The following is a 13,924-nucleotide window of genomic DNA, read 5'->3' as shown; positions in this document are numbered from 1 at the left end:
TCCGTTCTTCAACCATTAATCCGATAACCCATTATCAATTAGTCAATAAACTAATTTTGCGGTTGGGTTAATGGTTGTGGTTTGGTTTTGAACAGCCCTAGTTTATAATCAAGATTCAAGGCTCAGACCATGCCTTTGTGAAAGGACACATGAATAGGGCTTAGTTACCCATACAAAAAAGCCCAACCCCTTCCAACTAAGCCCAATTTCCTATCCTAAATTGTAATAATATAAGCCCAAGGCCCATTACGTAACTAACCTAGAAAAGCCTGTATATAAAAATGTCCTCCTCCTAAACCCTAACCCATAGAGTGAAAAAGTGAGGCTCGGCTGAAAAATTTCATCGCCTCCATTGAGTTCCGTCGAACATGAAGGTACCTTAATTAACCTTAGTTTCTGCCAATATTGTTGATTTGTTAGTCTTACGTTGTCTGGGAACATATAACAAAGTAATTTTGTCATTTGTTTTTTTCAAAGCTGTAGATTTTTGGCAAAATTTTCTTAGTGAGTTCGTTAGTCTTACGTTGTTTGGGAACCTATGAGATGGTGATTTTTTTATATTGTTTTTTCCAAGGTTGTAGATTTTTTGAAAATTTTTCTTTGTGAATTTGTTAGTCTTACGTTGTTTGGGAACATATAACATAGCAATTTTGTCATTTGTTTTTTCGAAGTTGTAGATTTTTGAGAAAAAGATTCTTAGTTAGATCGTTAGTCTTACGTTGTTTGGGACATTTAACATAGGAATTTTGCCATTTGTTATTTTCGAAGTTGTAGATTTTGACAATTTTTTCTTAGTGAATTCGTTAGACGTACGTTGTTTGGGAACATATAAGATGGTGATTTTGTCATTTTTTGTTTGTTGTAGTTCAACATTGCGAACCCGACAACTGGGTGCCAGAAGAAGCTCGAGATCGATGATGATCAGAAACTGTAAGGCGTCTATCTTCTCTTTTATGGAATGTAATTGGATTTTCTGTTTTCGGTGTATTTGTGGTAATCCTTTTGGATATAATTATACTATTTATAGGTGATTAAAATTAGTTTTAATGTATATATCGTAGATGTTTTTTAGTGCTATACTGGCTGTTCTTCATATTTTGAACACCCTTAGGGGTTGTTTGGTGTGAGAGGTATAAGTTATAATAGTCCCGTGATAAATGTAGAATTATTTTATCTCGTGTTTGGTTGGAGGTATTAGTTAGTCAAGAGATTACTTATCCACCATTCATGCCTTAGTTATGGGATAAGTTATCCCAATATATGGTGGGATAGCTAATCCCGGGATAAATTGTTCCCAACCAAACGACCCCTTAGTGAAAATCCAGGCTGAGCGATTGTTTCATAGTTGGGTAATATATGGTTTTCTTAAATGTAACATATTTTTTGTCATGAACTTGGTGTTTATCGGAAACAGTCTTTACTTTCTCAAGGTAAGGGTAAGGTTGTTTACATACCACTCTTTCCGGACTCTCCTAGTGGGATTAAACTAGTTATGTTGCTAATGTGTATTGTTTGTTATGTGTGAAGATTTAACCTCAAATTGTTCAGTTCGGCTATTATTATCATAGCAAAGTCTAATAGTTACGGAAGTGTGTGGTAAAGTGAATATTTTGTAGTTAGGAATCTTTATGTTTAGGTTGGTGGCTATGCATTTAAAACTTTGGTTAGGGAAGATTGTTCTAGATCTCTTACTCATAGTGGCCATTTGGGTGATTATCTTTACTGAAATAATGCCAGTGTTACGACACACCCATTGTAAATAATGTTAGTGTTAAATTTTGATATATTGTTGTTTTACATGAAACCTTAGTATAGATAATGGTACATTTATTAGCAGTAGCTTAACAAGTAAATGACAGTACTGCATATTACATTTCAACCTATGTATTTTGCTATCTGATTATTTCCCCCTTTTTTTCCTTCTAATAAATCGTGGTAATGATTTAAAAGTTAGAAAAAAGCTTATTTATTCAATTTTTATCTATTTTACTGGCCTTTCAGATTTCCCGTAAAAGTCATTTTGCTTGAGATAATTAGAAATGGACAATTAGTTATTATTTACCTTTTTCTTCTGAAAAAGAAGTGGACAATTATTTTTTGTCTGTCTAGTATTTTTAATCTCATATGACAATAAAACTAACAAAATCGAATAAATTATTTAAATAGACATTGGATTATTTAGAAAATATCTTTGTCCATTGTAAAACCAATCCTCTTATAGATATATCAATAACAAACCAAATAGTTCGGAGAACAAAGTAATTAATCTCAGTAATGTTTTCCAGAACTGGTCAATGAACTCGTATTCGAGCTCTTTATCATCTTTGCCTTCAGAAAAACTGCTGTTGAAATTTTGAGTTTAATTTACAAAGACAACTGTTTATACCATTTCAATTTTTTTTGCTACTGCTGTTAGAGACTGCTGTTGCACATTTGCATACTAGTGTTTGGTTCACAAGTTCCCCTCTAGTTGTGTTATTGTATATCTAACAAGCCCACTATAATATTCAGTCATATGCATATGATTATGTAGTGAGAAAATTCTGGATATTTATATCTTGATGAAAAGATAATAAATTTACTCTTTCCAGTATTTTACTCGATTGTGTGTGTTGGTGGAATGTTGCTTAGTGTGATGTGTAGTTGTCACTGTCAGATTTATTTGGCAGTCTTGATGTCTCATTTGCCTGTTGAATGTTGATATTGTTGACTGACGAGTAAATGTGCGTGTGGAAGTACTGTTTGTTAATGATACTTTATTCTTGCTCTGCAGCCGAGCTTTCTTTGACAAAAGGATCTCCCAGGAGGTTAGCGGAGATGCTTTGGGAGATGTAAGTCTTGCGGTCTCGGTACTTTGTGGTTGGTGGTAATTTTGGCTTCGCGGTCGACTTCATTTCAGCAATGTACTAATGCTGTGTTTCACAATTGACAGGAGTTCAAGGGATACGTTTTCAAGATCATGGGAGGATGTGACAAACAAGGTTTCCCAATGAAGCAGGGAGTTTTGACTCCAGGCCGTGTTCGTCTTCTGCTTCACCGAGGTATCCGTAACAAAGTCAGATCCATATTTCATCTATTTTCTGTGTGCAGCTGTTGTTATTTAGTATCTAAAAAAGTGCACATTAAACAGGTACTCCTTGCTTCCGGGGTTATGGTAGGCGAAATGGCGAGCGAAGAAGGAAGTCTGTCCGTGGTTGCATTGTTAGTCCTGACCTTTCAGTTCTGAATTTGGTTATTGTGAAGAAGGGTGAGAATGATCTGCCCGGTCTGACAGACACTGAGAAGCCAAGGATGAGAGGACCCAAGAGGGCTTCCAAGATCAGGAAGCTCTTCAACCTTTCAAAGGAGGATGATGTCAGGAAGTATGTCAATACCTATCGCCGAACATTCACGAACAAAAAGGGTTAGTTTTCTACCCATAGTTCTACCTTCAATTCCCTTTTATGTCTATCAACGTTGGTCGCTGGTCGTTTGGAATTTCTTACTCGGACGTTTACTATGGTTCTCTGGTGCGACAGGGAAGGAGGTAAGCAAGGCTCCTAAGATCCAGAGGCTGGTAACACCATTGACCCTCCAGAGGAAGAGAGCAAGAATCGCCGACAAGAAGAAGAGAATTGCCAAGGCTAAGTCAGAAGCTGCTGAATATCAGAAGCTTTTAGCGACTAGGTTGAAGGAGCAAAGGGAAAGGCGAAGTGAGAGTTTGGCGAAGAAGAGGTCTAGACTTTCTGCCGCTTCCAAGCCATCTATTGCCGCGTAAGATCATTGAGAAGCAGCACTCCGTGATATGTCTTTTATAGCTATTGCTGGATGTGGCTCTTTTGGTAGCTTTTAATGTGCTGAGATGATGAGTAGTGTATCGTTTACTATGTGTGATCTTTCTGATCAAAGATTTTGGTTGTTTAGTACTTGCTGAATGAAATCCTCCTGACTTTTACTATTATTTGATTTGGGTTTAGCCTGTTCTATTGAAATTTTTAGTTTGGGTATGTTACTGTTGATGAGTTGTGGGGGAAATATGCAACTGCTTTAGTGGTCTTGTGCTCGAGTCTGTTTTGTGTGTTTATATGGAAAGATATTCACACAAAAACGAGTTTCTTGAAACTCTATTTGATTTGAAGCAAGATTTTTGGGAAGTAACAATCCCATTCAGTTTGCTTTTGGAAAACTTGCTGGTTGTGTATTAATCACGTGTTGTTTTCATTTTAACTTGTAACGGGGGAGCGGAGACTTTCAAAGAAAATCAACTCAGTGACACTGTTCTAACAAGCCTTCCATGTATTTCATTCAACAGACTGCCATGGTTTTTCTACTCTTTTTGAAACCCAGAAATGGACAATGCACCTGCCCCTCTTAGCTTTCTTTCAGTAAAGTACCAAGCTTTTGTCTGGCCAAATTCCAACTCATAATATACAACACCTAAATAATACATGTCGAGCTCTTACCACTAGGCCAAAATTAAGTGGCATGTCTGCAGTCTCTTTCTGTGTGTCTTCTTGTTGAGGAGGATCAGAGAAACATATTCTATGCTAGTCAAAAATTTCATATTTGAACTCATATGAACAAGTTTGTTGGTGTAAACAATGGACAAATCTGGCTTAACCAAAATATAAGACGAAAATCAAACTAGCAAAATGCAAAATTTGTAACGTTGAGAAAACTGTGAAATAATTTATCTTCAGTAATTTACAGCATGACTTTCTGCAATTGAAAGCGCTACCTACAACAAGGCATCAGCATCAAGGATCCGTCTTCATTCAAGAATCAGTACAGACATGCAGGAGGGTGCAAGATCAAGGAGAGGAAATATGAGCTAAACGCGATGTTGGTGCTTCATGTACTGAACGAGGAGTTGCAAATCACCTAGAAAACCATGTCGAGAAGAAACCAATGGAGTCATCTACATACGCTACTATAATATGGAAAACCGCTTGACAAAGAAGGATTTGGTGTTATGAGGCACGTTTAGAGTCGAGGGTAGCCTCTTCTACGGAAAGTATTTGGCATAACACAAACTGAAGTCTTGACCGAAAGGTAGCCGGTATGAGTCGCTTAGAAGAGGCATTTAGCATAAGGCACATTCCTTCAGGTCCGTTAACATTCGGTTCATTGGCAATACAATGGAGTCTGACATTGAATATCTGGCTCCGCACCTGATTGTTGTTGCAGTGAACTGAAAAATGAGTTTGCATTGCAGAGTGACGATAGTTACACCCAAGGTATTAAAGAGCTTGAATTTACGAGTAACATAGAATATAGATTATGAATATTTATCAAAGAGAGAAAGAAGGAACGCCGTGTAAATTAAATATTCGAATCAGGGTAATCACCAACCTCACGTGGTATGTGACTGGAGTAGCAGAAGCTATAGTAGCTCTCTCAATATGCTTCAAGGTTGGTGTGGCAGCATCTGTAGCCGCTACGACACTGGCACACCCAGAATCAGTAACAACCTACAAAATAAATTACTATTATTGTTATTGCTACAGGCAACTTGCAACACTAATAAAAATGAACTCATAATATTAAGAAGTAACCTACCGCACTACTCCCTCGATCTCAAAGTTACTTGAACTATGTCTCTTTTTAATCCTTCCCAGTGTAATCACTCACTTCTCATACTATCACATTAACGATGTAATCGGTATTAGCACGTGCGTCTAAATTATTATTTTCTACGCTTGACAAACAAGGTCATCTATCTGGAATAGCAGTGTAACATAACAAATACGTAGTTGCTTGTTCTAAGCTACTACTAAGGCTTTGGAGGTGCTCTCTACTGAACAACATGTATGACTTTAGCTACGAAGAACCATGAAAGGACCAGCAACGAGTACAAGGAAACACCACAACCGAGATTACCCCTTCCCTCCATATAGAGATCAATAAAATCAAATTGAGTATACAATTTTATATGGCCAACCTCCCTCCGAAAGCACATAAAAGAAAAGAAATTTAGTCTTACCCCTATTATAGCTCAACCACGTGCAAAGTTCTGCTTGCCACCGGTTCTGTACACTACCAGGAGTATGGTTTCCTGAATCTCAGATGAGCTCCGACAGCTGTTGCTCCGCTAGCAAAAACAATATTGTTAAACCAGTTTATCCTGACTCAGACCATCAAGGTCCAAAACTGAAGACCACTATACATAAAACTGATTCAGCTGGGGCACAAAGACAACTACAATGCAGATCTTGAATATATTGAGAATTCAGGTTGGACGAAGTCTGAATATATGTTCATTGACCATCCAAGTTGAAAATGAACTAAACTGAAATTCATAGAACAATCAAACATCTCGTACTTGATGCAATATGACACATATCTTGCCATTATATGCACCTCATAAAGAAAGCCCTTTGGACACTAGACAAAATGCATACACAAGGGACAACCAAAAATCCACAAAACCCTTTGGCCTTGAATCATGATTTAACTTGATTAATTTCCGAAACAAATTTAAATGTTATTATTCCAAAGTCTATTTGTCCTTAATACTGGTTGAAACCATAAGATCACAGTTCATAGCTTTCATTAGCAAATACGGAACATCTACCATACCTAACACGACTATGCATCTGTATCTATAGCGATCAGAGCATATCCTAGACATAACCACAAACACTACGAAAAAAACACCAAAGAATAAAATAAATAAAATAAAAACATGAAATTGCATGCACTAAAGTATTTCAACAAGTAATCAAGAGCTCATACAAAGGAAAAATTAATCAAGCAAGAAAGAAAAAGAAAAATGTCTCTCTCAAAACCTATAGCATGCTTTACATGTATCCATAGGGTTCAACACAAAAACACTTTCTTAGGGGTGGAAGTGGAAAAAAAGACAAGCAGACTAACAGGAAAGATACCATCATGCACTAGCAGCACGTGGAAGAAAGCAAGAAAGAACGAAAAGAAAATCATAGAGAAGCAATGATGTTTACTTTTAAGTTAGAACCAAAGAGCAATATCATTTTTCATTTAACTAGTTATATTGACAAGGCGGACAAGAAGGAAGTCTGATACCAGCCGAGTAAACACATTGAAGAGGGAAATTTACAGCATCTCTAGTGAAAGATGAAATTATTGAAAACCCATGATTAAGAGAAATGCAGAAAACAGTTAAACAAACACTAACCGTCTGATCAAGGAGAACCATGCAGAATTCATTATACCTCCAAGGATGAAATATGAGAGGAGAAAAGGTGACAGACAAGTAAAGACAAAAACGCATCATCAAAAGAGGGCCAGAATAACAATAATACAGAAGTAAACTTGACTGAATATGAGTTCCAGGATCTTGAAGGAGGTGATAACTCTCTTCAGGGCACCATGTTTCCCAATAAAAAGCTCCAGGACTGAACGCTAAGTTGTAACAGTATGCAACAGATTAAAGATACTTTTTTCCCTACACGTAATTAAATAAATAAATTAGACAGGGAAAACAGTAACCGAGTCTTGTAAATCTGCAACATGAAAAAAAATATAAGAATGCCAATAGAGGGAGTTGCATCAGGGGTAAATGCAAGAGGACGGTTATCGATATAATCCACTAGCTCCATTTGCATTTCGTTTCATGTAATTACTCTACAAAGACATACTATCAAAAGAGTCAATGACATCTTCTCTACACAACTGATGAGTGCTTCTCTAATTGACCAAAGTAGTGCTAACATGACTGAAAACGAAGATACAGATGTGAATCTTTCTACAGCAAAAGCAGCAGGAAATAAAGTTTTCATTTATTTCTAACAGAAAAAGCTAATTTCTAATTCATTTATCACAAGCTTCAGTTGAAATCCCTCAATCTCTTCTTCAACACATCCATTGATTTTTTACGAGCACTCTGCTTTGTGTTTCTGCCTGCAAGACTTCCAAAGAGTCCATCAGCTGAGTCCTTATACTTGTCACAGATAGTGGAGACTTTTTTATAATCTAGAGTATTATAGTTCTTCTCCCTTATGACAGGATTCATAAAGTTCTCTGGTTGACTGCTTAGGAGGAGGTTTATCAACTGTCTAGCTTCTACCAAGCAACTTCGAAAGCTATCATCCTTGTAAATTTCACTCAGCCCAGTACTGTGAAACCTCTCGTCAGCAAAAGACTCCAATGCTTTCAAATCGTAGTTGATGCTCATTACGGCGTTAGCATTGAATCTCTTTATCGAGTCACTGAGAAAAGTTTCCACAATTGAATTGGAGATATGCTCAAGAGCTCCAATCCCAACTTTATACAAAGCGTCCAACGGTAAAATTTGTTGAGCAGTAGACAAGAGGGTGTCAAGATATATAACCACCTCATTCATGCATTCATTGCCCTGCTGTGGGGCATCTTCCGCTGTCCAATGGACATTTTCTGTGAGTGACATGAATTCATCCAATTTTGCATTTACTAAGCTTAGGAATGCAATATAAGCAGCATCTCTTGAAGTTTTGAGGACAATCTTGGCTGTTAAACTGCCTTGAGGCCTTTCAACTAGACGGACAGGAATGCCGCATTGTTGGGCTGCATGTTGAAGAAAGAAATCACAAGCCCTTTCAAAAACCGCTATATTTGCAGCAATTTGCATTGCTTGAGACACACCAGTTGTACCGCTGTAAATAATCTCAAGTAGGACTTCATTCAGTACGTCAATCAAGAGCTTATCCAAATACTTTTTGACAAAATCAAAAAAATTCATTTGGCTCCCATATGATAAGTAATTGACAGAATCTTTGATGAATGACTTAATGATGCGACAGCATTCAGGCACCATAGAAGAAAATGGAGCAATAAAAGGGAAAGCTGGCATTATATCAGAGGTCTGTAGATGGAACAATAGGACATTTGCCTGATAATCTGACTCCCTCTTCATTACCATCTGCTCAAATGTATCATTGGTGACTACAGCAGTTATTTGTTGTCTACACTCTGCCAAAAGTAGTTCATGGTATTTTTCTCGACTGCTATTTAGAGTCCCAAGAATTCCGCTCACTTCATAGCCATACTGTCTGAGGGTTGACCCAAGAAGAGTCACATAATCCTTGACCATGAGGAGATGACTGGCAGTATCCATGTGGGAGAATTGTTCTTCCAAGAGTGAAGTCACTTTGCTGACAGCTGTTTCCCACATTGTCTCAACCTGATTAGGCAAGAGCAGGCCACCGGCAGTCCTTAGTACTCGATCCTCAACAATGAAATAACCTGCAATCTGAGCCAAGAAGATTTGATGGGATTCCAGGAATGGTTGTGACAATGAAATCTGCAAATCTGAACTCAGCTGCAATAAGCGATTCTTGTAGTAATATTCACGAAACTGTTCTAGGATCCCCATACAACCATGAATATGACATGCTCGATAAAGAGGCGTCAGGTCAAACGTTAAGACAGATTCTTCATTAATCTCTTCAACATCTAGGGTATAAGTGATGTCTCCTAATCCCAAACAACTTTGTTCCTCGGCTTTTCTTTGACGGGCTAGCATATCCTCATCCCTCTGACGAGCAGATGCAGCATATCCTATTGCAGTTTGCCCGATATCTTTTGCTGTACTCCTTATGTGAACTAGCCATTCATTAACTTCACTGGTTACTCTCTTCTCAATATGCAATTTAATCAGCGGTATTCTCTTCTCTATCATGATTCTGAGTGGCTTGACAGGAATGTGCTGCAAAAAACTTCTCTCAATCAGATCAATAGCCTTGAGAGCAGGGTAAAACCGACCTTCAGAAACGTGGTTGTTACACTTGGCACAAAGTTCTAAAACTTGGACGCAGTTGCGTGACATCTTAATTGCTTCTTGAACATTTTTCTTAATTGAAAAATATTCAAGAAGTTCTTCAAGTTTTAACAGAAGGACACTCCCAACATCTTGCAACTTCAGATTATCAGTTTGCAACTCAGCTTTTAACTCTTCTGCATCAACCAAGACTCCACGCAGCTCATCCACCGCGATAATAAATTCCTCATAATGAAGCTTACAAAGCTCCTCTATTTCAACTTCTTTCTTTTTGACGACATTCTTAAGCTGTTGTAAAAGGGCATCAGGCTTCCCGCTTTCAAAAGAATGCCTGACCATAGGACCTAGATCTTCCCCATTACTAATCATAGTCACAAGAACAGAATCTTCGGCTGTACCTGTGTCCCCATTTTCTGCAGCCGTTTTCCTCTTGGTTTTCGCAGTCATAGTTACTACCGTGCCTGCATATTCAAATTCAAGATACTTCAGTCAATATGTGACTAAGTTCAACTTCACGGGAAACATGAGTACCCCTTCCCTCCATACCTCCCCACAAAGAGAAAGGAAAAAAGGAAATGATGAAAAAGGAAAGGTAAATTTATCACATTCCAAATGTGGAGAAGAAAACAATCCCTACACTTAAATCATCCATCCATTCATCTCCCTTCCCTCGTTAAATCAGCCAAAAACAAAAAAGGAAGGGAGACAATTTAGCTTCATCCAAACTATTACATAGTTCCATGAACACAAGGAAATGTTTCCTACAATTATATGTTCATCTACGCACAACTACGGACCAGAATTCAAGTTCATTCAGGTTTCACCAAACCACCGAAAGGGGTGTCCTAAATAACACAAGAAGAACACCAAAAAATCGAATTCCACCCGAGTAAGAAGCTCAAAGAACACATCATTTACAAAAACAACTAGTACCAATTCACAGATCCACAATTTAAAAAGCACTCAGGATGTTAATAGCATTTCCTAAGGAATAAACCCAGTGAAATGGATTAGTAGCAAAGTGTTTAACATTGATGCAAAATTAAATCATTTCAAACACACCAAAATCATGGCATCATAAAGAAAAAGCCAGGATAACTAAACTATGTCTACATAAGAAATATCAGAAAATGTAAAAGTTGAACGAAAACCAAATAAATAAATTAGCAAAAAACTTCAACCATTACTGCGACAACAACAAAAGAACAACAAACCCAGTGTCATCCCACATCCCACAGGTGGTGTCTAAGGAGAGTAGTGCATACACGGACCTTTGCCCTACAAGGTAGAGAAGCTGTTTCCGACAGACCTCGATGGTTCAATTCCAACCATTAACCAAACAGATAATAGATGCACCAAAATCACTTAATTACAACAAATAACCCAAAACCTGAACATAACACGCTCATCTCAAACATAAAACCGTGTGTGTGTGTGTGTGTAAACAAGCAAATAAGCTGCAACTTTGTAAAATACAAAACGCTATCTTGTAAGTAATTTGTAAATACACCAAAATCATCAAATTTCAACAAACAACCAAAATCTGAACATTAAAAAAAAACAAGAAAATAAGCTGCAACTTTGTTGGCAACAAGAACAAATAAAGTTAACAACTTTAACACAAAATTGAGCCAAAAAAGCACTAAAACACACTTAGATCACCATACCATAAACAACAAACAAAAAAGACCCAAATGGGTCTATATTTTAAACCTTACACATGATAGAAAAATATGAAAATCAACAGAACATCAGGAAAAAAAAAAAATTAGCAACAACAACAAATAAAGTTTACAACTTCAATACAAAATTGAGCCCAAAAAAACACTAAAACACACCTAGATCCCCATACAACCAAACCACATACAAAAACTCCATTTTAAGCCTTACCCATTATGGAAAAACATGAAAAAAAAAACAACAAAAAAATCAGATTTTTTTATTTTTTGGTAAAAAGGAAAGACAAGAATGAAGCTAAAATGAGATAAAGATTCAGTGATATACCCCCAAAAAGTTGATTTTCAAGAAAGTTGTATGTGTTTTTCCTTTCTATTTTTGTAATATAAAAAATGAATCTTGGCTAGATTTTCCACCTTGTGATTTCCTTCAGTGTGGCATTTTTGGCCGACCTACACAATGTTCTATGTTTTCTCAGATGTTCTGTAGGTTTGATTTCACAAATAATAATATAAATAAAAATAAAAATTTATAAAATAAGGAGAATTATAATTATATCTCTTTTTTTTTTGGGTTTGTTACTAATATTTTTTTTTGTAATTTATTATATGGATCAACAGTTTATATCAATGTCGGATCAGACATAACATAAATCCCTTAGAAGCCAAGTCCCTGCACATGTTCAGGTGACAATTAAGGAAAAAGGTTGTTTGTTCGGGGAACTATTTCGAGATTAATAATAATAATATAATGTAATAATAATGATAATTTATTTAATATATATTTTTATAAAGCAGAGGGTGAAGAATACATGGTGCGTATGACTACTTTATAAGTGAGATATAAAGGTTGTTTCTGATACATTTCGATGTTATGATCTCAATTGAAATTTAAAGTAAATCGCAACGATTAAACATACAAAAAATATTTCAAATTTTTTTTGATGAATCAAAAACTGGACAAATGAAATAGAAACTAACTAAATGATCTACCATAGTCTCGATAAACTGCAGAACTAGATGAGGGGAGAATTTAGAAGGAGATTGATGAGAAGAGAAAGTTAGATTTTAGAAGATGAGAGAAATGAATTGAGAAGAGAGGGAAGAACACGAGGGAGAATTTGGAATATCAGATTTCGGTTATGCCTTTCTCTCTCCTCGGATGTGTATGTATAACTGTCTTACCACGTGGTATCATCACGACCCTTGCATCTCATTTAAACTGGAGTAATCTTGGCCCTTTATTCTCAATCTCGTACGTTTCTATTTATTTTCTATTCCTGACTTTAAATTCAAACAACTATATTTGATCGATTATTATTGAGATCATAACATCCGGCTGGCTGTCTATTGCATGAGCTCCGTACTTGAAAGGACATCAACAAGTTGTCAATCACAACTTCTCAAATTAAACGAATCAAGGAGAAAAAAGTAATATCGTTTCCACTTTTCTGAAAAAAATATTTTTGGGTCTGCTCAAGATAAGAACAACCTAGAAGAAAACGTAATATAAGAGCAAGAGCCAATTGGTAGTGATAGAATAATAGGTAGCAATAGAAACAAGACTATCATAAAATAATACTACAATCAATCTACCTGAAAAATAAATATCATCATAACGTTCAAGAACAGGAAATTCAAAGTGTAGCACTACGATTGCTAGTACAAACCACAAAACAAAGTACTACTACTTACTGTCGTGGACACACTCCTTCCTATCTTTAATATTTCTTTCGTCTACCTCGACCTTCCCCTGAATCTTTCTATCGTCAATCTCACTTATTCCGTCTTGAGGCATCTGTGCACTTTCACATCATACACTTGAATCTTTCCCAATAAAATTACACATAAATAATAGCATTTTAATCTCCGCCACCTTCATCTTATGAATGTGAAAGTTCTTGATAATTTAAAATTAATAATGACGAGACATAATAAATATATTTTTATTAAAAAACATTTAGTTTATAGAATTGAAAATTGAGCACATGAGGTATAATAATTTGATTTAAATTAGATAATTTTGGTGTTTGATTTAAAAACTATTATATCACATAAAATGTAGGATAAAAATAATATCATATTTTGATATAATTAATATAAAAAACTCCTATCAAACGTAAAATAAACTAATCTCAAATATAGTGGTTTAATTATAATTCATTATCTGTCAAATCAAATAATTTTTATGTTTGGAAAACAGCTTATACTATTCTCCAGAAGCACATTAACACCTAAGGTTATAGAAATAAACACTTTAAACAACAACAACAACAACCCAGTGTATTCCCACCTAGTGAGGTCTGGGGGTAAGATGTACGCAGTCCATACCTCTACCTCTAAAGAAGTAGAAAAGCTGTTTCCAATAAACCCCCAGCTCAAGTCACGAGACACCACACAAACTCATAGTAAAGCACAAAACTAGATTACATAACATACATACTGCATCCATAAGTATTAGAAAACAGAGGAAAGCACACAGATAGAAATAAACACTTTAAACTAAAAAAAAAAAACTCAACAAATAAACTAC

The 13,924-nt window shown here is 36.1% G+C and overlaps 2 protein-coding genes across 4 annotated transcripts; one reads left to right on the top strand and one right to left on the bottom strand.

Annotated features, from left to right (window-relative positions):
• The first annotated feature begins 246 nt into the window (after nt 1-246).
• Nucleotides 247-3,986, top strand: LOC107850245 (40S ribosomal protein S6). The gene is made up of 6 exons (XM_016694645.2): nt 247-374; nt 866-930; nt 2,774-2,831; nt 2,933-3,041; nt 3,131-3,403; nt 3,519-3,986. The coding sequence occupies exons 1-6, from the start codon at nt 369-371 to the stop codon at nt 3,755-3,757; spliced, it is 750 nt and encodes a 249-aa protein (XP_016550131.1). The 5' UTR covers nt 247-368; the 3' UTR covers nt 3,758-3,986.
• A 3,523-nt stretch (nt 3,987-7,509) lies between these two features.
• Nucleotides 7,510-12,013, bottom strand: LOC107850247 (exocyst complex component SEC15A). Of its 3 annotated transcripts, none has more exons than XM_016694648.2 (2): nt 11,809-12,013; nt 7,510-10,176 (listed from the first exon to the last, which is right to left on the bottom strand). In XM_016694648.2, exon 2 carries the CDS (start codon nt 10,160-10,162, stop codon nt 7,787-7,789), a length of 2,376 nt encoding a protein of 791 aa, XP_016550134.2. In that variant the 5' UTR covers nt 10,163-10,176; nt 11,809-12,013; the 3' UTR covers nt 7,510-7,786. The 3 variants fall into 3 exon arrangements, with proteins under 3 accessions (XP_016550134.2, XP_016550133.2, XP_016550132.2); XM_016694647.2 differs by having other exon boundaries at nt 11,720-12,011; XM_016694646.2 differs by lacking the exon at nt 11,809-12,013 and adding an exon at nt 11,554-11,723.
• Between the last annotated feature and the right edge of the window lie 1,911 nt (nt 12,014-13,924).

This window comes from Capsicum annuum, chromosome 12, assembly GCF_002878395.1.
Source record: "Capsicum annuum cultivar UCD-10X-F1 chromosome 12, UCD10Xv1.1, whole genome shotgun sequence".
Taxonomy (NCBI): Eukaryota; Viridiplantae; Streptophyta; class Magnoliopsida; order Solanales; family Solanaceae; genus Capsicum; species Capsicum annuum.
Note: the sequence above shows the minus strand (reverse complement) of the source record. Positions and strands in the feature narration are given on the sequence as shown.

What these genes read in the sequence shown, in the direction of transcription:
- LOC107850245 (XM_016694645.2), top strand. An exon ending in GCGGAGATGCTTTGGGAGAT is followed by an intron (nt 2,832 to 2,932) that starts GTAAGTCTTGCG and finishes CACAATTGACAG; the next exon opens with GAGTTCAAGGGATACGTTTT. An exon ending in AACATTCACGAACAAAAAGG is followed by an intron (nt 3,404 to 3,518) that starts GTTAGTTTTCTA and finishes CTGGTGCGACAG; the next exon opens with GGAAGGAGGTAAGCAAGGCT.
- LOC107850247 (XM_016694646.2), bottom strand. Translation starts at nt 11,593, where the DNA reads ATGGAGTTTTTGTATGTGGTTTGGTTGTATGGGGATCTAG. An exon ending in TTGGTTGTATGGGGATCTAG is followed by an intron (nt 10,177 to 11,553) that starts GTGTGTTTTAGT and finishes TTGAATATGCAG; the next exon opens with GCACGGTAGTAACTATGACT.